This window comes from Rhamphochromis longiceps, linkage group LG12, assembly GCF_057381845.1.
Source record: "Rhamphochromis longiceps isolate RC_006_pf linkage group LG12, R_longiceps_female_GT1.1, whole genome shotgun sequence".
In the NCBI taxonomy this organism is placed as follows: Eukaryota; Metazoa; Chordata; class Actinopteri; order Cichliformes; family Cichlidae; genus Rhamphochromis; species Rhamphochromis longiceps.
Window position 1 is genome coordinate 34,096,588 of NC_140568.1, and position 22,883 is coordinate 34,119,470.

General features: G+C 39.8%; 1 protein-coding gene across 2 annotated transcripts in view; it reads right to left on the reverse strand.

Moving 5' to 3' along the window:
• The window catches only part of msh3 (mutS homolog 3 (E. coli)), a 54,128-nt gene that overhangs the window by 17,671 nt on the left and 13,574 nt on the right, over window positions 1-22,883 (reverse strand). For both annotated transcript variants that reach the window (XM_085425961.1, XM_085425960.1), the window contains exons 12-20: window positions 21,909-22,018; window positions 18,634-18,766; window positions 16,629-16,816; window positions 16,058-16,226; window positions 15,742-15,806; window positions 11,768-11,884; window positions 11,428-11,535; window positions 8,068-8,182; window positions 7,438-7,595 (exon numbers count right to left, since the gene is read on the reverse strand). In XM_085425961.1, the coding sequence (XP_085282087.1) occupies window positions 7,438-7,595; window positions 8,068-8,182; window positions 11,428-11,535; window positions 11,768-11,884; window positions 15,742-15,806; window positions 16,058-16,226; window positions 16,629-16,816; window positions 18,634-18,766; window positions 21,909-22,018 (1,163 nt within the window). The remainder of the gene's footprint in view (window positions 1-7,437; window positions 7,596-8,067; window positions 8,183-11,427; window positions 11,536-11,767; window positions 11,885-15,741; window positions 15,807-16,057; window positions 16,227-16,628; window positions 16,817-18,633; window positions 18,767-21,908; window positions 22,019-22,883) is intronic.

The window sequence follows — 22,883 nt, forward strand, 5'->3', positions numbered from 1 at the left end:
GATTGAAATGATGGGTGTGAAAAATGCAGGAGAACAACAGTGGGGGGCTCCTTTTCTGAAATTGAACAGAAGAAGAAAGAAATCAACCCGTTTTAAGACGTGGCTGATGGTGTAAAGGATTTAAATGAATTCTTTAATCTCATTTATTCACACATTATGGCCACACAGATATTAAAACTAACTCTAAGGTTTGCTTCAACATTACTCACATTTAAATGAGTCATAATCAACTCTTATCATTGTTAAAAGCATTTAGTGGACGGGCTGCTGCACCTATAAAAGATTAAAGACTATAATAACACACTTTTTAATATCTCTGTGACAGTCACTTCTCCTGTTTTCTGAAGAGGGGAAAAAGGTTGCATCCATCAGCTTGAGAAGAGATGACCAGTATGACCAGTATGACCACTTAGAAACAAAAACCAGTCATTTCAGCAAACCTGACAGAAAAAAGTACAAACATTTGAAATCACAATACCAAAATGTTCTTGTTATATTACAACAATTTATTAGAAAAGACTGAAGAATATATCAGTGACGCGAACTCAGCATGCAACAAGACCACCTATATTTCCACAATAATAGAAATGTACTGATTGGAAATGCTATGACAACGTGTTGAATTCTTCACAAGCTACAAGGCCAATTTGAGAGCTCTTGCTTTCACACAGACTGACAGACAGATCATTGACTCATCTGATAGAAACTCGACTCCAGCTGGATCACAGATGCCACATCTCTCTGGCAGTCGGTGTTTCTCACCACTAAATCTGTCTCTTCCTGTTCTGCTGTGTCTATGAATGAAACTCCAACAAGAGCATCTAACACCTGTGTTGCCATGGTTACACCACGCACCCTGTGGATGAGAGGTGTGGCAGACATGTTGCTGCATTTTATTAGCCAGTTTATTAGATCCCAAGTGATGAATTAAATGTCCATTATCATCACAGCTAGCCTGAGACTGGCACATATGTTTTCCCATGTACAGCATTATGAAAACCATTTTTAAAGGAATATAATGAATTAAAAAGATGCTTGAGGTATATCGGGTGTTCGTTACAGAAAAGTATGACTCTGACTATGTTACTTGCAATATTCTCACTATTGTCATATAACTAAATTGCTGGCAGTGCAGTCTGTATTGCAAGACTGGTTGCTCAGAGACACATGGTGCTGTACCGATAACGTCCTTCCAATTACTTTGGTCACCAGGAAGTTACTGCGGTCAGTTGTAGTTTGCATGGAAGACACAAATTTGTCTGCAAACGATTCACCAAGCAATAGTGAATCTGTGAGAAGTGGGAAGTAGAAGTTGAAGAAGTCCATAAGTTGCAAGAGAAAAAAACCTTGAAGGGGAGACTGACCTAACTTAATTCAGGTATTTTTTATAGGCAGAATGCCACAACTTTTTGATCACAACTATGTTAAAACAAAAACTGGCAGAACATCAATATCCTAACTTTCCCCCCAAAATCCACTAACAGATAGGCTCTAAAATAAAGGTTGTATCTGCATGCATGATTAAAACTCAGAGGAAATGACAACAGATGTATAATGCATAGGGCAGAGCAGTTTACACACTCACTCTGTCCACAGATGAACACAGCAACACTCCACCAGCTGGGTGTCCTGCTGGTCTGATTGAATCCTCCTTTCTAGCCAAACACACTGATCCTGGAAATAGACTCCATTTATTTTCACCTCACACCTTTCAAGTAAACATGTTGAGCTAGATTCAAGTGTTTTTCTGACACTCGTGGATCTGTCTTTAGTTAAGATTTCTTTCAAAAAAGTAAAAAAATAAAATCATCCCATATTTTAAAAGAAGCAGTGAAGCATTATCAGCATGTGTAGTTTTCCAGGAAGAAAATGAAAGCCCAAGTGTATTTTGCATGACTATTACAATCTTCTATTATACAACTTTAAAAAAAAAAAAAAAAAAAAAGGTTGCTAAAAGGGAAAAAGTCCATATATTTTATTCGATTTCTTCTTAACAAAGCTGGGGGGGGGGTGAGACTGTCCTGTCTGTGGGGAGAATTTTGCTGCCATTTTTTTTGTTCCCTTGTAGCAATACTTCTCAAAATTGGAGTATTAGTAATCCCAGCAGTAATCCTACAAATGCATGTGGTAGTTGGTTTTTTTTAATGTTATTTTAAAAAATTATCAGAATGTCTGAATACTTCCTGACAAACACAAATCAAGAACATTGATATGTCATTGAATTCTAGCAGCAGTACCAATGAAAGCAGGGAAAGAAATGACTCACATATTTGTTTGAGCCTTCCTTTCCTACGACTGATCAAAAAACAGATAGGAACAGACTGCACCCACAAAACAGTTGGATCCATGGAGCTGCCTCCCTGCCACTGAAAATGACAAACATCTAAATTTTAAATGCAACTTATTAGGAGGATTCACTTTGCAACAACATGATTATCTTTCTGTCACTGCATGATGATTGGCTGCCCCTTGAAAACAGAGGATTTGAATAGTGGGTGAATGAGGCTTTTCACAGCCAGAAGTGTGTGTCTGACATAATCATATAATGACGATAACTCCTCGCTGACATATTCTTACCCGGAGAAATTCTTGGGTTACTTTTTCAGTATGCTTTGGGTCATTATCATTTGCACTGGGAAGCTCTGCCCCAACAATTTTGTAGCATTGGACTGAATCTGAGCAGAAAGTACAGTCCTGTGCATTTTAGAATTCATCCTGCTACTTCTTATCAGCAGTCACATCATATATAAACACTAGTGACACAGGCCTACTGTCAGCCACACATGCCCATGCCATAACATTAACTCCATCATGCCTGACAGATGATGTGATACGGTTTTGGATCATGATGCGTTTCTGTTTTTTATGCTTTTCTCATAATTCAGAAATACGTTTATTGTAGTTTGATTTGATCAAAGATTTCATGTTTTCTAGTCTATTCTGGTCTTCTTGTTTTTGAGGTGAACCAGTGGTTTGTACCTTTCTGCCAAGTATTTACATTACCTGAATGCACTCCCTTTTCATTATAATGCACCAGACAGAAGTTTTGGCAAATCTTAACGTTTTTGCATCGCTCTAATAAGTTTATATTGGTGTTTCACCCAAAGGATTGCCTTCCTCACTTGAATAAACATCAACTCATCAATTATTGAGGAGTCCACTGAAAAGCTGCAAAATTTATGTTCAACACTTGGAATCCAATAAATATCTTTTTTTTCATGGAATAATGAAGGAATAAACTTCAGGTGTCCATCAAAATGCTTGTCAATCAATCATTAAATTGCTTTTGAGCCCCTGAAAAAGGTGGACTGTGTATAAAAATGGCTGAAATTCAGTTTGCGACTGAAACAGTTGATGCAACTTTTTTTCTTTTTTTTAAAAATCTCCTTGGATTAAACCTAAAGACCTACACTTCAATCATTCCTTGTTTGTCTGATTTAAAATCCACTGTGATGGTGTATAGGGGCAAAACTACAAGGACAAATGTATCATCGTTGAAGAACTAACTGCATATGTGGACTTCAGAAGACGCAGCCACTCTGTGTAAGCCAATGGGATCCCCGCAAGGAAAAAAATATATAACAACACATGTTTTTAATCAATTTTTTTTTTTTTTTTTAAAAACCCTGATATAAGTATCTTAACGCTTAATATTTTGTAAATTATTTCAGGTTATTCTCAGTGTTCGCCTTACTATCCTGCTACATGGATTTCAGCAGAATTTAATCCTGTGTGATTTAAACCTTCCAGGTTTATAGAAAACAAAAGGCCTAACCAGCTCTGTATACCGCCTACAAGATGGCACAGACTCTCTGACACTGCAGCACTATTAAAAACTCATAGGAACAGATGAGTCGATGCAGGATACAGCATCTTTCCACAGGATCAACATGTGTACACCCACAAAGGTGCTGATGTTGCACAGCAAAACACTCTGTGCCGTTTGTGAGGCCTTGTGAGGATGATATCCACATTTCTGGACCCAAAAAAGAAAAATGCAGAAAAGCTGCGCTTTCAGAAGGGAGGGGAGCGTAAGAAAGACTTGTGTAAAGCACGGTATAATCACTGCTAGGAGTCCATGGTCGATTAAAGGTCTTTTCAAAATACAGTTTTACATTCAGCTTCCTCTTGCTGTTTCCATAACAACCATGAAGGGATGGATGAATGTGCTCTATAACCTTCAGGACTAAAAACCAACAAGAAAACACACACAGCAGCTGCATACACGAATACACACACATGCATCTGCCAGCCACTTGGAAACAAATGCGCGCGCACCCACACGCAGACAGACACACACTCCAGGCAGCTAAAGTCGCTCTACCAAAGTCTGCAAAAGAACAAAAACACACACAGATTTAGTGGAGTGGGCAGAAAAATTCAAACAAGACTCTTGTGAGGCAGCACACAGCTTTAAAGCAGTATCCCGATTATTCTCCTTCTCCTCATTGATAATCAATCACCCCGATCAGTTCAGACAGGATATCCCATTAGACACCTACGCACCATCTCATTATCCCCAACCCACAAGTCTGCTTATGTCACTCAAGTAAAACTTTCAAGCTCTGCTCTTGCCTGGCTCGCTTTCACACTCATAAATGCATAATATCTCTCACACACACAAAAGATGAAGCAATTCCCAGTGCTGCACCTATTATGCTTGACACAGGAGTGGGAATTGATTGAGTATTTATTATAAGACAGATTCTCCTCAGCAACTTCAACTCTCTGACAGAGAGGCCGAGTAGTCCAATTAGAAACTGATAGGACGACAGAGGTTACATAGGAGGTGAGGAGAGGATGGATTATACAATGTGGGTGCGCTTTCACTGTGGACCTTAATTAGCTCTTAGTTGTATTGTTTGAATCAGGGAGAGTATATTAACCTCCAACCCTGATCAAATACCTCACTAAACACCAGAGGCACACACGGTCAAACACATGCACAGCTCTGTACTAATTTATTATATATAGACCTTCACTGGCTCTTCTAAAGCTGACGTTAACTGACCTTTGTTTAAAAGTCTTATATCCGTAAACAAGCATCATATGTAACCCAAAACTCGGGCTTTCCCATTTCAGCCCTAAAAATATTTGTTGTGCCTTTCAAATGGGCCCATTATACTTTTCCTTATTTTTTTGTCATATACATTACAATGTGTTATAGAGGTAGATGCTAATATTAAACATACTATGAGCTTGACTGATACACCGACACACCCAATATATCAACAGATAAGCCGTTTGTCAAGATTTTGGCGGGTTTTTAACAACCGATAAATTCTACATTTCAAAAAGTAAAGAAGAGATGGCAGAAACACCCTTCAAGCATGTTATGAGTGCTGCTGTTACAAAGTTTGTCCACCAGAGGGCACTTCACAGTTGGCAACAATGTCACAAATGTCACAAAGGCCCAGTATATGAGACATAACGATTATTTCTAACTCTAAAAAATTGGCTTTTATTGGTTTTGTTCATTTGTTGTTGTTTTTTTTTTAAGTAAAATGCAAGCCAGGATATAGTTTTAAAAAATTAACTGTAATGATTAAAAAATCTGTAGCATGATTACTGCTGTAAAAGTAGAGACCATGTTATGCATGCAAGTTCGTTCATAGAGCTGCTCACATGGAAAAAAAGTTGAATTGTTACAAAGTCTAGGTTGATCACAGAATATTGCCACAGAACATAAAATATACTGGAGGTGTCCTTTGGTACCCCTCGGCCTCCTACTTAATACATGTATTGTATCACTTTGTTCTTGAGTCATCAGATTCGCAAGATTTTCAGAAAATTTGACCTCACTTGACCCTGAGGCTGAGGTTGTTAAGATTCGAACACGCCCAAGATTTGTAGTTGATACAATTGTGACAACAATTTGAAAGCCCTTTGTCGCTTTGTTCTAGAGTTATTGCATTCACAAACTTTGGTGTCCATGTTGTGCACTTGCCATCAGCCTTTTACAGTTGAGGGCTAATAAAATTTATGGTGCACAAGGTATCTAAAAAACAAAAATAAAACTGGTGTTCTTGAAAGCCATGCAAAGGGTCATCAGAGGGCATTAATCAAACGGCCATCTTTTTTGTTTTTAGTTCATGGAATGGCAACCTGTACATAAACCACCAGGTGTATCAGTTCAGGTCCTTTTGTCCATTCACCAAATCCGTCGCTGTGATAACTGTAAACCCAGGAAATGATAACTAAACTGTCCGCTTACTGATGTAATGACCAGTCAAAATCACCTTGTTAGGCTAATGTGAAACCTAAAACCCCCAGACTGTTTCTCCCAAGGATATAATTAAGAGTGCACATCCACACACACACATGCACACTTGCTGTCTCTGGCACCCGCTGGGTTAATACTTAAGAACATGCTTAAAGCCGCAAAAAAGACAATTAGACACATCTGCAAGCCATTAGGTCTAATCACATAGCGCAGCACAGGCAGAATAACGCAGACTGCGATTTGGCCTCTATTTCATTTAAACATGTAGTCAGGACTAAATATTAGACGCAGAGCTCACTGCTACTTTCCTCATAATAAGAATAATCACAGCACAAAAAAAAAGGTCTCCAACAAAACCTTATTGCCGAGAGTTTCTACTATACACCACTGATGGAACAATAGACCCGGCATTGTCATACAACTGTAGTTCATCTGTTCCCCCCTTACACACTTCCTCCTGTGCAGTGAGGAACAAAAAAAAAAGGATTAGAAGGGATAAGTGTGATTGTCTGGCCTATGAATAAACTTGACTGTTTCACAGACAATGAAGGTGACACACAGTAGCTCACACGCTTTTAGGGTAACAGTTCGATTTATTTTTTTTTTTTTTTGTCAAGTCGTCTCCACAGTAACCTCTACCTGTTTGGTTTAATTGTACTAACAAAGCGTTCAGAAGTGAAACTGTGCTCAGTGAGAGCTTTCAGGATCATTGTCCTAATCTCACTGTCAACAGAGGCAAAGCAAGAGCAACCCAAAAAAACACCGCCCTGTAATAGTCTTGTGTGATTTTATATAGCAGACTTGGTATTACACATGTATATTTACTAACCCGCTTTAATGTGCCAGTCTATACGGTTTTTCCATCTTTAACACGCTTACGAGGAAAACAAACGTCGATCCACTGATGTCACTGAGATGCTGCTTAAAAAACAAAAAAAATCAAGCTGTGTTCATTTTCCTTCAAAGCTGAATCAAATGATTGCTTTTATACTTATATTATACTCTTGCGCCTTTGACTTGTCTGTAACGTCAGACTCCCAAAATGTGGAAAAAACTAAGACTTTCAGCTCCCTTTACTTAGTACCAAGTTGTCAGATTGCAGGCGCCTTTAAATTGGCTCACCTTTGGATCCCAACTACACACCTGCAAAGTGACTGTGATGCTACATGGTTGACAAAATATGTCCACAGACAAGTTTTTGCTTGTACTCGTACCTGGTGTAAATGCCATCCAGGATGCCCACACAGGCCGCTGAGGCTGGGACGTATGAGCCCATCTGAGCCATTACACAGATAAGAGCTACCTGGCGAATGTAGGAGCTCTTACCCCCCATATTAGGCCCAGTGATTATCATTGTTCTCCTGCCATCACCCTAAAAGGAGGGAGAGAGAAGAGGATAATAGCTGTGACATAGACAGAAGGCAAACGAGAAGAGAGACAGAAAAAGATATTTGCATGCTGTCCTGCACAGCTGAAGCTGTGGGTGGACTGAAAGCTTGGCTTCTCTTCCTATTGGCTTGTGCTTCTGTTACAAGATTAACCTACACCCACTCCAGCGCTGAGCTAGGAAGCATGTGTGTGTATGCATGTATCTGTGTGGTTTCGTGTAAGTCTATGTGCGTATTCATGTGTAAGACAAAGTCTGTGTGCCTTTGCAGTTTTGTTTCAGCACGCTCTCAGTGCGTTAGCGAGCAGGCAAATGTCTGTGTATGTTTTGGCTTGGCTTTTTTTTTTCTTCAAAGTTCTCTGAATGAGCCTGTGTGTGTGTGTGTGTGTGTGTGTGTGTGTGTGTGTGTGTGTGTGTGTGTGTGTGTGTGTGTGTGTGTGTGTGTGTGTGTGTTTACCTGTAGTTCAGTGTGGTTGGGCACATACTGGTTGTGCTCTCCCATCAGTAAATCAATAGCAGGATGCCTGCCATCCCTGATCGTAATCTGGTGCTTATTGTCACACACCTCTGGCCTAAAAACAGAACAGTCAGTTAGGCGTGTGAACACACACCCACACAGAGTGTGAAGACAAATATGTACAGAGTAAATGTTAAGCTGTACTGACAAAGATTTCTTTAAGGCAAATTGGTATAATTAAAAATAAAATTAAAAAAGTAGAATATTGTTACTGTGTAAATATATTCTACTATCTAGGATTGCAGTGGAAATCAATACAACACTTAATTATGTTGACTGTAATATTTATAGGGATGGGTACCGGTGTCCGGTGCCATGATGGCACCGGTTCTGACATAAACGGTAGTAACCAGACCGAAAAGCAGCGCACATTTCGGTGCTTTATTTTCCTGAGCTGTGATACACTTTAGATTCTAGCCAATCATTTTACGTTTCCGAGGATAGTAGGTGGGGCCAGGTACGTACGTTCTTTTAGAGCAGAGCTACAGATTAAAAATGCCCAAGGCGAAGCGGTCAAAGTCTGGCTGTACTTCACAGCAAAAGATGCAAACTCAGCAGCCTGCAACAAGTGCTTTAAGGTGATACTGTGATACTGTCAAAGGAGGTAACACCTCAAATCTGATGAAACACCTGGCGACGCATAGCGTTTTTTTAAAAGCCCAGAAATGCGCCGTATTTGATAGCTTGCTGCGAGACCTCACACCGAGCACATCTACTGCGGGTGTTGTGCCTGTTATCGGACCCGGAGTTAGCAACATCCCCCAAAAACACGAAGAGGAGAGTCCTGGCCCCTAGCCCTGCCAGTGTAGCAGAAATGATGAGGATGATGATGGCAGCAGCAGCCGTTCTTCTCTGCGTGAGTAGCTTAATGTTGTTCGTGTGTAATTTACGTTGAGTAGGCTAACCACGTTATTACATTAATGCATGTAAGGTGAACTAGCAAACACCATCATAGCTACATGCGGCTGTCTTCTTGTTTGATGGCAAATACTCCCTTCACCCTGGCCAAAAAGGCTAAAATGACCAAAGAAAAAGTGGAAAACAGTTGAACATGAGAAGTTTTTGGACAAAGTTTGTGTTTTTTCCATTGTTTAAGCACTGCTCCCAGCCAAGAGTGATACCATATATGCCCCATAGCTGCAGAAAAGGCTAACATTGTTATCTTTTTACAAAAAAAACAGCTGAACATGAGAGGTTTTTGGACCAATTTTGTGTTCTCCATTCTTTAAGCACCGGTTTGAGCACCGTTTAAGCACCGGCACCGTTTCAAAAGTACCGATTTGGCACCGGTATCGGATAAAACCTAAACGATACCCATCGCTAATTATTTATTTTAAAAACTATAAATAAAACAAAAATGATCATCATTTGGGAAAACTTGGGAAGATCTGCTTTACCAAGAGTAAAACTGCTTCTTTTTGTCATTTATTCAATAGAAAATATCCACATATCACGAATATGTGGATATTCTTATGTTGAAAGACTGAGTACATTTTGAGCTCAAAAACTAGAATTTTTCCTTCAGCACAAATAACTTCTTGCTGGCTATTTGCATAATTGTCCACCACTCATTGACCTCAGCTGGAAGATGTTTGCATTTTCTTGCATCGACAAATCCTCCCAAAACACTTCAATGTGGATCAAGCCATTTTTTCCCTCCTAGAGGTAGATTAGTGTTCTTAGGGTTATTACAACGCTGATATGTTCACTTCCTGTTCAACTTCAGCTCTTGGACAGATGGCCTCTCATTATCTCAAAGCACTTGGAAATTATGCATAATTCATAGCTGAATCAATGACTGCAAGCTGCAGAGTCTGAGACAGTGAAGCAAAACCAAAACATAACATTCAACCCACAGTGCATCATAGCTGGTATGGGACCATTTTCCTGAAACGTTATGTGGTCTGTGCCAAACATATCTCATGTTACAACGACCCTTTATCATTCTTGTTCTCTTCATCTTCCATTCATTAGTTCAGAGCACTTTATTCCAAAAGTCCTGTTGCTTTGCTTATATGTTGATAGTTCAATTGCAGTTTTTCTCAAATGTTATTTCTGGACAGCAAATACTTTTTCCTGGCAGATCTCCCGTGCACATTGCATTTGTCCAGCTTGTGCAGTCCCTCTCTTACACATGCACTGACACCAACCAGCTGCAAGAGTTAATTTCCGCTGATTACGTTTTGGGGTTCTTTTTGTATCAAACAGTCTGCTTTTTGGCTCAATTTGCTGGGGCAGCCAGTTCCACAGAAAATCGCTTGCCAGACTCATTGACAGCCACATTCTTTACTCTAAATAACCTTAAAGACCTCTTTAGGTCTTGGCATGTTCACTCAACAAACGTTAATAGCACAATAAGACACAGGGTGCTTTCAGCAGTGCTCTGCTCCATCTAGAAATCCAAGCATTTCAAAGAGAAGACATAGTATAAGACTCTACAACAGCAATGTGAAGTGCATCCTTCTATACGGTCTGAATCTGGCGCATTACCAAGAATGACATCCTAGCAATCACGTTGTTCCCTCCAAACAAATGCTCACACATGGAAAAGTAGAGGAGAACTGCCTGTCTCAACATCACCCATAGAATAAAAACAAAGAATTGCTATTACAGGTCCTGAAAGGATAACACAGATTGCCCTCAGATGGGCGCCATAATCTGACGGAAGAGGAAGATGTTCAGACCAAATGAAATATTGATGAGGACTATGCTAGCAGTGCTACAAAAGATGGGTCTCTGATGGGTACAGGCAAAATCTCATTTTCTCGGTTAATAGAGTCTCTTTCAAGTTGGATTAGAGGATTTCTTGGTTGAATGGGTTAAAAAAGCCAACAATATCCACTTTAACACACAAACCGTAACATTTCCAGTCAAAGAAACTAATTACAAGTAGGACATGCAAATACAATGGAAAGAGGGCAGGAGGTAGCAGTATATGAGAAGAAGCAATCCTGAAACACAGAAATTTGTAGCACAGCATAAAGGTGTGTGTGTGTGTGTGTGTGTGTGTGTGTGTGTGTGTGTGTGTGTGTGTGTGTGTGTGTGTGTGTGTGTGTGTGTGTGTGTGTGTGTGTGAAGCAAAGAGTGAGTGAGTGGGAGAGATGTTGGAGTTCTGGCAGAGCACACTGCTGAGCGGGGTGCACACACCCACACACAACCTGTCTGAGACTTTAGGACACGACACGACCCCGAACCACACACATATACAGTGTATCCCACACATAAAAACACATGCACACACCCAATTTACATACTCAAACACATGCATCAATATTTATGGTCATCGTGAGAGGACATCACCTGCAATAGTCCCCTTGTTTAGCCACCTCAGCCAATGAAAAGAGACAGTCCATGGTTGCTAGGTGACTAATAGCCCTTTTCATGGTGTGGTAGTGCTCCCCAAACTGACTGTAGAGAGAGAGAAAAAGAGATTTTGAAGTGTTCTGAGTAGACAGCACTGACGGTGTACTTGACTAAAACAGACTAATTCTGGCAGGCTGAGAGCTGTGGAGGCATACCTCTGAACCACAGACTGGCATGTTTTCAGATTTTTTTCCCAGCTGAGTTGCATTTGTGTGTGTGTGTGTGTGTGTGTGTGTGTGTGTGTGTGTGTGTGTGTGCGTGCGTGTGTCTGTCATACTCCAGAAAATTGGTCCACTCCCTCTGGCAGTCCAGCATCAGCTGCTCTCGGAGCTGCTGCAGCTTCTTGTAGCGGTCCACCAGGAAAGGAGAGTGATACCTGCTGACTGCCTTGGTGCTGCAGAGGAGACAGGGGTAAACGTGAAGTACAGAAGGCAAGGCAAAAAATGGACTGAAGTGAAGGATTAAACTACTGGATTTTAGCATATAAGAGGAGTGTAGTATACTAAAAAGAAATTAATTTAAAACCACTTTTACACAAGTACTGATAACTGCTGGACACCATGTATGTAATTCTGTGCCCCCTTAAAACGAAGAGACAACTTGTTGCATATCTACTTGGGTTATGACCAGATTAAACTTAATGCAAAAACATGGAAAATAAATGTAATTTTGTGTTGCAATATGTATTGTGTACTGTAATAACACTGTAATGAAAGATCTCTTGATACTACCGCATATTATTCGTTAGCAGGCCACCTGCTAAATCCTAAACTTCACAAACCTACAGTGAGGCTCGACAGTGCTGAGAAAAAGTACTTGCCCCTTTCTTGGTCTCTTTTTTTTTGTTTTCTTGGCAGACTTGTCACACATGTTTCAGATCATCAAATAAATACAAAATGCAGTTTTTAAATGATGATTTAATTTATTAATTGAAAAAGGCTATCCAAACCTACCTGGCCCAGTAGCAAAATGTAATTACCCCAAAACTGGTTGTGACACCCCTGAAGGCAAGATCTGCAATCAAGTGTTTGTAATATACTGCATCACTGGGGAGGAATTTTGGCCCACTTTGCTGTGCAGAATTGTTTGAATTCAGCCACACTGAAGGGTTTTTGAGCAGGAAAGGCCTGTTTAAGGTCTAAAAACATTAATGTCAGCCTGCACAATTTCACGCAAATTAGATCATCACTGCCAGTAAATGTAGCTATAAGGTTTTTCTACTCTATGATCTTTTTTAATATAGAATACTGTTGCACTAATTGGTCCATGGTAAGTATTACTAGTTTAGAACCAGCAGAAACATCTTAACGCTTTTTCCCCACCCATTATCGTCTCATACTTCAAAAATACAATAGCTTAAGTTTGAAATTTAAAAAATAAATAAATGAATACATTTGCTTGTCCTATTTATAAGAACCAACATGGACTTGCTCCACCCTCATTGGGTGAGTTTGTTAATGTTAAAATTGAATATCAGAATTCTTAACTCTTAATATCAATATTAAGAGTAACCAGAGCCTCTAGTAAAGGCCTCTTAGACATATAATATGTAGCAATCAGGTGTTAACAGTTAAAGGTAGTGAGATTTGGAATAATATGCCAGCTGTAATAAGAGAATTTACAATCTTTCATCACACACATCTCAAATGATGGCTACAGAGAAATCAGATCTGTGATCAGTCATTTTATGCTAATATGTCATATTTGATCTGTATGCTTTCATATGTATTTGTTGTCCTGCGCTGTTTTATTGTATTGTTCTTTGTACTGTGGATTTTATTGTTGTAATTTTATGTGTTCTTGTCTGATGGGGTGTTTTGTTTGTTTTTGACTTGCCAGGGACTACAGGAGAAAAACAGGCCTCTGGCTAATTCTGGAATATTTACAGTGATATGTTTATTAATATACGCTGTCCCTTTTAAATAAATAAATTAAAATGCCAAAGCATCTTAGTCAGATTAAAATCCGGACTTTGACAAGCTACTCCAAAATCGTTTTTTTTTTTTTAATGTAGCCATTCAGAGGTGTTTCAGATCACTGTTCTTTCTGTCCATAACTCAAGTGGATCCCATCAGGGACAAACTGATGGCTGGATATTCTCCTTCAGGTTTAACGTTCTTTTAAGAAATGCTGTGTTAGTTTTAACACAAGATATATAAGGGCCACAAACTTTCAAAAATGTATTCTTCTGTCTTGTAAGTCCACAGAAAAATTCCCCAAAAGTATGAGGTAACTTCAGTTAACATCTCAGCTTTTGATCACTGAATTGTGAAGCCCTAGTGCTGATCTGCTTATTGGTGCCTTGGCTAGATTCCCCCGCCTGTTCTTTGATTGGATACCACTCCATCCAGCACCCTCTGTTAACCAATTTTTGCTGTTCTTCGCTGGTTATTATCTCTGCCCCAGTGACTTTAGAGTCTGGGATTTCACAGTAGCACAGTTCTCCCCTTTACAAAAGCTTCCGGTCCCCTCTAATGAATTTCAAGGGACCCTCAGAGTCTTTCTGTAAAGGACTATGACATTTACATAACCATTAAGCTCCTTGCAGGTGGTCTTTGCTGATCGTTAATGGCATCCTGCAGATGGCTGAAATTCATAGGTTTACTATTGATAATATTGATCTGTCCACCACTCTACCTTTCTTGAACACCAAGGACCTTTATTATTCCAGCAAAAAATTCATTTTTGCCAATCCCATCTGTCTGTTCAGACCCTAAAGAATCCATTCAGCTGCAGGACCTTTGAAAATCCTCACATTTATCTTGCAACCCATTGAAGGACCAGAGGTCTTTGTAAACCACTTACCTACAATATGACAAAGGTTTATAATATGACAATCTAGGAATCTTTGGCTACCACATGTTTCAGCCTCTGGGGGCAAAGGTCAGGGATTCAGGGCTTCCCGTGCCATGTTCATGCTGAAAAGCAGTCTTCATAAATGAATTACCCAATACATACTGAAAATACAACATATCAGATGTTTAAACTCAGAAACTTGATTTGTATTTAGTAATAAATGCTCATTTTGAATGTGACACCGGCAAAATGTTTTTTAAAGACTTGGGGGAGGGTCACAAATGAAACACACCCGGTGAACCAACTCAAAATTAATTTAGTTAATTTGCAAATGGTAAGTTACAAAGAGCATCCCAGAGAGGCTGAATGTTTCACAAGTGTGTTAAATTAAGCATCATTTTTCAAAAAACAAAACATTTCACATTTTTTCACTACTCTTAGTTAAAATTGGGCTTTTTGCAAATCAGTGCAACAGTTTGTTTTTTTCTTATTCATATGCTGCTCGAAAAACAAACAAACAAGAAAAAATTGTAGCAGAGTGTAAATGAAACAGATCTTAAACAGGACCCAGGATTTTAAAGATTAATGCTAATATTTGGTCATTTAAAAATCCAGACAAGACACAAAAATAAACAGAATGCTCTGATTTCTTAAACTGAATTATTTAATTTTTTGTTTACACCCTGCTTGAATCAGCTGATTGTTGTTTGTGGTACTGCCAACAGGGAAGCTGCAGTTATTTGCAACGACAACACTCATAGCATGGTTGAAGTGTGCTTTCCGTCTCTTCTTTACTTTTCAAATTTTCATTTATTGGCCATTATACCATCAGATAATATGAGCCCATCAATACATCAGTCTGGCTCTAATCAGTAGTGCTAAAGTTAAAAAAAAAAAAAAAGTAAGCTCAAATATGCTAACTCCTCAATAGAGCTAAGGGAAACATGCCTATGTTACATCTAAACTGGACTATTGTAATACACTGTGTACTGGAGTTAGTCAATCATCTCTTCTGCATTTAGTGCAGCAGTTGGCTCAGATGTTAGCAGACTTCCACTGGTCTACTGTGCATCACAGAATCCATTAAATAGTGTCACTGTTTGTGTTTAAAGCCTTAGATGGTCTCACACCTTCAAATGTCTTCGACGTGCAGCATTCAAATACTCCCTCATCATTAAGGTCTCCTTCTCAATCTTTTCTGATCACTGTTTAGTTATTTGTTTACTCTTTTTCTTTTTTGTCTAATGCGCTTTAGTTTTAAATGTGCTATGGGAAAAAAAGTTTTTTACAGCATTTATTTTAGAAAAATTGCCCAACAATATTTCTATTGTGCAATCCAAGTTAGATAAGTCAGATGTGATTTTTGACATCACACAATGAATATTAAAATCAATGCTAAAAAAAAAAAATAGTACATGTAAGTGTTGTTTGTAATGCAGAGGTGAGTGAGCTGACCTGCTGATTTTGACCCATTCAGGTGGAACAATGGATGAAACTGAGTTCTTCACCTCAATCAGAAACTGAGGGCAGAGGAGAAAGAGGAGGAGAACTGATAAATAAGACCAGGGAAGACAGGGAAAATAATGTGTCACTCTTGATTAAAACTGGCAACCAGACACAAAAACACAGACATCAGACCATCACTGTTGCTGAGTCTTCCACCCAAATGGCCATCAATCCTCCCACCTTTCTTTCACTTCCAGCAACACACACACACACACACACACACACACACACACACACACACACACACACACACACACACACCCACCTCCTGTCCAGAAACAGTCGTATATTCGAGCGCGGGGGCCTTTAGTATCAGACGGATGTCTTTGCGGTGGTCTTGAATCTCACGGAGGACAGTTTGGATTTGCTCCATTCTTTCCTGCAGCACTGGGAATCCAGACAGATCTGAGAATAGCTCCGTCTTGTTCCCTGACCTGCACAAATACACAGTCCAAATGTGACTGTTACTGGTAATATATCGCAGCGCATTTTCTAAGAGATGAGCCTGTGGTCAGCTTGACCTTTCAATGATGAAAACTGAGGAAAAGAATTATCCATGTGACACTAGGAGGCCTTTTCCTCTCTCATACTGTATGCCAACTATTGGTCATACATTTATGGAGTGACAGCAGGCATCTCCCACTGTGCCATATCTTACATTTGTCAGCCCAGTTTTATGATGCTGTGTTGTTTTTCTGATTGCACCGTTGAGAATTCATTTTCTCTTTAACAGATATATATTTTTTGCATTTAAGTAAAATATAATAACCCAACACACATCAAGCAATCTAAATTATGCTTCTGTCAGTTCCACACCTGTGCTGCTGGATACTTACTTGGCTGCCTTTTCATTGAGCACCTTTAGGAAGCTTTGGGCTGGAATCAGCTGGTCTGGAGTGTCCAACAGAAGGCTTCGAAGTAGCCCTGAGCTGATCTGGGAACGCATGGCTGGTAGCAAAGTCTGCAGTTCCAGCCCCAGGCGAGAAAGACTGCTACTAATGAGGTAAAATTCCTGAGTAGAAGACTGGAAAGATGTGCAAAAAAAACAAAACAAGCAAAAACATTACTAAGTATGTACCAAAGTGGCTAAAAAACTATTTCAAATTGGTCCTTTGCCAAGTTGTGTTTGTTGCATAGATGCAATATTGGTTTATCACTTGAGTTGGGTGGGGGTTTTTTTTTTTCTATCTTTAGGGGGTTAGGGTTAATAAATATTCTTCATAAAATGGTCAGGTTTAAGGATTGGAATCAAAATGAGCGAAAAAGCAACCCGTGATCAAAGTAAAAATTTAAAAGACCTTCAGAAACTCTGGGGACCTATTACTCAAGACCACTATCAAAAAACCAGCCTGGCTCTTTGGAAGCAAATATAAAGAAACCACTCGTGACTCAAGACTTTTGCACAGTACTGTATATTCATGTTTGTAAGTGTGTTGTATTATCAGGGTACTCTGTAAGGCAGGAAGATTACATCATTAAATCTTATCCGCGCTGGCCAGCAGCCGAGCTTAAAGAATAGTCATATATTACATCCAAAGGCTGTGAGAAAACACCACTCACTACAAGCAGCACCGACTGCACGTCTTCACAACAAAGCATCAAGAAAATAAAACACTACCCTTCAATATGCATCATACTATATTTGCTGTATTACACAATAAAAAAATAGAAATGTAGATACAGGACTTGGCTGGTGCTATTTAGCATCTATTAAGAAGCAAATGATACATTTTATTATCTGCAAACGGCAGCTGTCTTGGGAATCACTGATAATCCACAGTATAGAAAACAAAGCAGCCTATAATCAATAACTTCTTATATTTCTTCAAGATCAGTGTTGCGTCTTTAAAAATAAAAGTGCCAATCATTTCAGACTAAATAGAATTAATGAGTAATCAATCAGTGATAATGTAGATTATACTGACCTTCTATTGCCATTAGCAATGTTACTGTATAGTACCAAGTCTTGACCCTCGGGTTAATGAGAGGTCACAGTGACAGTGGTTTATGGTATTAATCACATGCTGCAGTTTTAATGCTCCTGCCCCCGTGTTGCTCTTTTATGGACCCAAACAGGCAGCTACTAGAGGCCACAGGCATGCCCTCTCTCCCATTATGTCAGTGGAGCCGTGGAGACACAAGCCATTACACACAGGCCCATTTATCTACAGATGGGCAAAATGACAATTAAGGCCCCTCTGTGTGTCTGCTGCGTGTGTGTATGCGTGGGTGTTTGAGTGTATGTGTGCGTTAAATGACATTTGATCATTTTCTTTCAGCAACAGATGAAGGAATCCAAAAGCTGAACATGAAACAAGACATCAAGCTCAGAAACAAAGTGTCTTTTTTCATTATTGCAAACACACGCACACACGCACACGCACACACACACACACACACAGAAGATGAAGCCTTCTGACATTTCAAAAATGGGTCAGATGGGAAATGAGACTGTGTCAAACAATCAGGTAAGCGCCACACAAGAGGCTGCTCCCTGCTGTTAATCAAGCGTGCCATAAAAAGAGAGAGAGAAACAGAGAAAATGTCAGTGAAAGAAAGAAGAAAATCTTCTTGCCTTTCATTTCTATGCAAACCAACGAGAGGAATTATTTCACAAATGTTGTCCCCCTGCTGTTAGAGCTGGAGGATTATTGCAAAAATTATGATCCGAGTTGTCTTGTTCAATATAAAGATGATTATTTAACGATGCTAATTTTAAAACTATTATCCATTTATTAAACCCGCCTGTTCTCGTATCCTACAGGATTCAATAACAATGCCACAAAAATTGTGATAAAATATAATAAACATTATCCAAGTTATTTATTTGTGTTCTTTTACCTTTTTGTGATATATGCTGCAGATGCCTCGCTCCAAGTCTGGCAGACGTGACAGCAGGGATCGAATGGAATTTAGAGTCAGCGAGTCCGACTCCAGGATTTCCTGCACCGCATCCTGCCTCTCGGATATAGACCTGCAGTTTCATGAAAGAAAAGGTAAGAAAGAAAGAAAAGACTTGCAGAAATTAAGAAGATAGCAAGGATAAGAAAGAGTTGAAAGAAATGTAAATGTTCTCATCAGGCTCATCATCACCAAAAGAAACGTGTCATTTGGAAAGCTGAATCAGTTCTGATTGAGATAAATGGGTTTCCTTAAAGTTGATTTACACATGAAACAAATAAGCGCCAAAGTGTCCCTGATTAGTTTCTATGTAGATTCACACTTGCGCCTTACGTCTAAAAATGTGTCAAATTTTCAAGAACATTCAAAGCAAACAAAGGTGACCAAATGTTTAAAAGATACAAGTATTCATAGAAAACGTTAATCCAATACCCAAATCACCAACTTAACACTGTGACTGCAACCTGTACTACTGCACCAAGAACTGCAGTCGCAGTTCTTTAACGTGTAAAGTCACTTTAAATAACTGAAGACTGAAGAGCGCTCAGCTGAAGACATCTACGTGGCCTAAATAAAATCCCTCGACTGCACAAACCAGCACTCATGAAGGTACAGCTGCTTGTAGCTTCATTTCCCCAGTGACCTTACAAGACCTTTGACCTCTGTAGATGTGGTTGACGCTAAGAAGATTAAGATATGCTTATTAAATTTAAACATTTGGAAAATGAAAAATTCTGCATTTGGGCCAGGTGAACTACTAAAGCTATGGATTTAACGACATGATGAAAATCACTGAAACAGTTTTGTTTATAAAATGCAGAAAAAAGCCTCATATTAAAGTCCTCTATGAAATGCTTTTTAGTCCACAGTAAGGCCTTTCTGTAAGCGTAAGCATCCAGAAAAAAATGGACTGAAAAAGCAGATCAAAAGAAGCTTAGTGATGTAATAAATCGGACATCACAGATCACACTATTGTGCGAGTGTGTACGTGCACATGCCCACAAGTGTCTGTTCAATGCGCTGCTGTGCTCTGTATCTTGGAATTAATGTACCTGGGAGTAATCTGGGTTTTATTCATGTTGAAAGTCTCTAGAGGAGCTATCTGTATAATCTGAAAGCAGTGCTCTATCCACAGCAATAATCCCTGCCCAGTGGCAGAGGGAGGGCCACACACAGAGAAAATGTTCACACATTTAAAAACACTACAGAGAACTGGAGAGGTACTGCTGTGTGTCCTCAGCAGTGCTTTTATTTAAGGAAGTCACCTCCAAAACATATTTGTATGTATTTTCACACCACAGTCTCTCTAAAAAGAGAAACAGCTGCTCTGCCATATATCCTCCCAAACAACACTTACATATTTATATGTGAGAGCAGCTATTTTATTCAAAATAAATAAATAAATGAAAATGTGGAGCTGGTTATAATTTTCATCACAGTCGTGAGTCCTGGACTGGGATGCAGGCCGCCAAGCAAACATTAATATTATTAACAAAGGCCTGCCTCACACATCCATTCCACCCTGTGTGTTCACTATGCACCCCAGCTAGGTGAAGGAATTGACCTTTTCTAGGAGCTGTTCTGCTACTGTGATGGGGCTAGTGTGCTCCATCCTAATCCTCATGATCTTTATTTTGCCTTTGTTGACAGTGAGATCTATTCCTGCTGATGTTGATGCCAGGTGTGCAGTTATCGCCTACATCTGGCCAGGTCATCACCCAAGTCGAGATCACCCAGTTGTGCCCACAATGTCCATAAATGCCATTCCATTTTCCTTGCATAGACATTCTCCACTATATCACCAGAATGAAAAGTACAGCAAAAGGTGAGAGCAGATGCTCCTGACAAACACCGGTCCTGGCACTGAGGTGCTCCAACAGCTGTTCCTTACGTATGAGTCTGGAGGACATTTCCTAGTAAGTGCAATCTATTAACTCTTTTAACTCTATTACCAGCTTTAAAACCTACTGGGAATAACCCTTGGCACTTTTTTCAAAACTATTTTAAAAATAGGGCAGCACTGTTGCCGCACAGCAAGAAGCTCCTGAGTTCAATTCCATCAGGCCGGAGTCTTTCTTACTGGGGTCATGTCTTTCTGCGTGTTCTCCCCATGTTTGCATGGGTTCCCTCCGGGTACTCCGGCCTCCTCCCACCATCCAAAGCAGTTTGCGGGGATAGGTTAATTGATCAATCTAAATTGCAAGTGGGAGTGAATGTGAGCGCGAATGGTTGTCTCTGTGTGTTAGCCCTGCGACAGACTGAAAAGGATAAGCAGAAGCAAATAGATGGATGGATGGATACTTTAAAATATTTCAGGCTTGTTTATAAAACAAAATAAGTGGATGTGCATTAGAAGTTTGAGGGTGGTCTCCGCCCGTGCAGCGACTCTTGGAACCTGGAAACTACTCTAATAGTTGTCAAACCAAATCTTTATTGATATACAATGAGGTGTCAAAACGCGTCATCAAGCGTACATGGGAGGTTGTTAAATGTCAGGGTAGCATTAATGGGGGAAAGAGCTCAGGAGATTCAAGATTCAAGACCCGTTCGTCATGTGTCATGTAATCCTCAAGAGGAAAATCATATATTTTTGGGGGGGAGATGCAAATGTGCCTGAAAATCTCACATCTATCTCGTGTCAGGTAATTAAAACCATACTTATGAGATGATTATATACTATTATATATCATTCTTTGTTAAATCCAATAAGGAAATTTACTGCCAGCATTTAACCCATCCTAATAAGTGAAACAGTGAGCAGCCTGTGTGCAATGCCCAGGGACCGATTCTAGCTGTAAGCCTGTGTCCTGGCCAGAGACACAGAGACAGAAAAATTAACCCAGCATGTGTCTGATGGCAGGATAAACTGGAGCTACTGGAGGAAACACACAGAACAATTGGAGAAATGTGAAGCCTGTGACCCCTCTTGGTGTGTGGCAACAGTATTAACCACTGAGCCACAGTGCCTGAAAATGATTATCACAGGCATCGTTCTAATATGAGCCAGTTATCACATGTGACATGAAAGTGGCATTAGTGCTGCCTCAGAGTCCTTCACTGTGGTTCTGTGATCCAGAGAGCCTCACAACGCAGACCAAGCTGCATGGAAATAAAGTTTGAAGCACTGAAAAACTAAATGATAAGAACGGACACTGAAGCTGAATCGGTATTGACAATCATGCTCCATCACGTGTCAGAGTGTATTCTATACTCACTGCAGGTCTGTAAGGGGCTGGCTCACCCACTTCCTCATTAGTCTCCTTCCAAACGGAGTGCGAGTGTGGTCCAACACCCACAACAGACTTCCTTTCACACTACCATCTGTCTGTGATGGAAAGAGCACACATAAAAAAGCTTAAATGTACGTTAATGGTTGCCAACATATTCTAAGAAAAAAAAATAGTAAGGAGAAGGAAATATGAGGTGAACAAATGGTGTAAGCCACTAGCAGACATGGTAGGAGGCTTGAGCTGATCTTGAACTCCATATGTGACACGTGACGCAAATGCCGTAGCAGCAGAGTCAAGCTGAACCTTTGAGTCGTCACCCACACACAAGTAAACCGAACGAGACTTTTTGTTATGGCTGAAATGTCAGTTCAACTTAACTATCCATTCATTTTTTTTTACAGTTTGTGTAACTATAACTGACTGTAGATCTTTAATTTTCTAACAACAATCTCAATAGCCTTAAAAAGATTTTTCAGTCGTTAAATCTGGGACGTATCAACACACCTGCCAGATGACCATGTGCAGCTGTGATTAAAGCTCAGAGTAACAAAAAGGTTGATTCAAGTAAAGCAACACAGAAGAGCTAACTCTTCAGGCCAGGACTCCACAGTCTATTTACACCTACAGGCCAGTGGACACTTTTTCAATGATGAGGATGTACACATCCTGGACAGGGAGGAACGCTGGTTTGAGTTCTTATATCAACTTCCACTTGCAGTTACACCTTGGATCTCAAACTTGAGTGAACAGCAAAGATCCGTTTATTTTTTTTCTTTTTTGTTGTTTTTTGTTTTTGTGTGTGTGTGTGTGTGTGTGTGTGTGTGTGTGTGTGTGTGTGTGTGTGTGTGTGTGTGTGTGTGTGTGTGTGTGTGTGTGTGTGTTGGGGGGGGGGTGCTTTTTCAAGTGGTCTTCCTTTCATTTGAAAGATCATAGCTGGGTCTCTAAAACAGACCAGTTTTT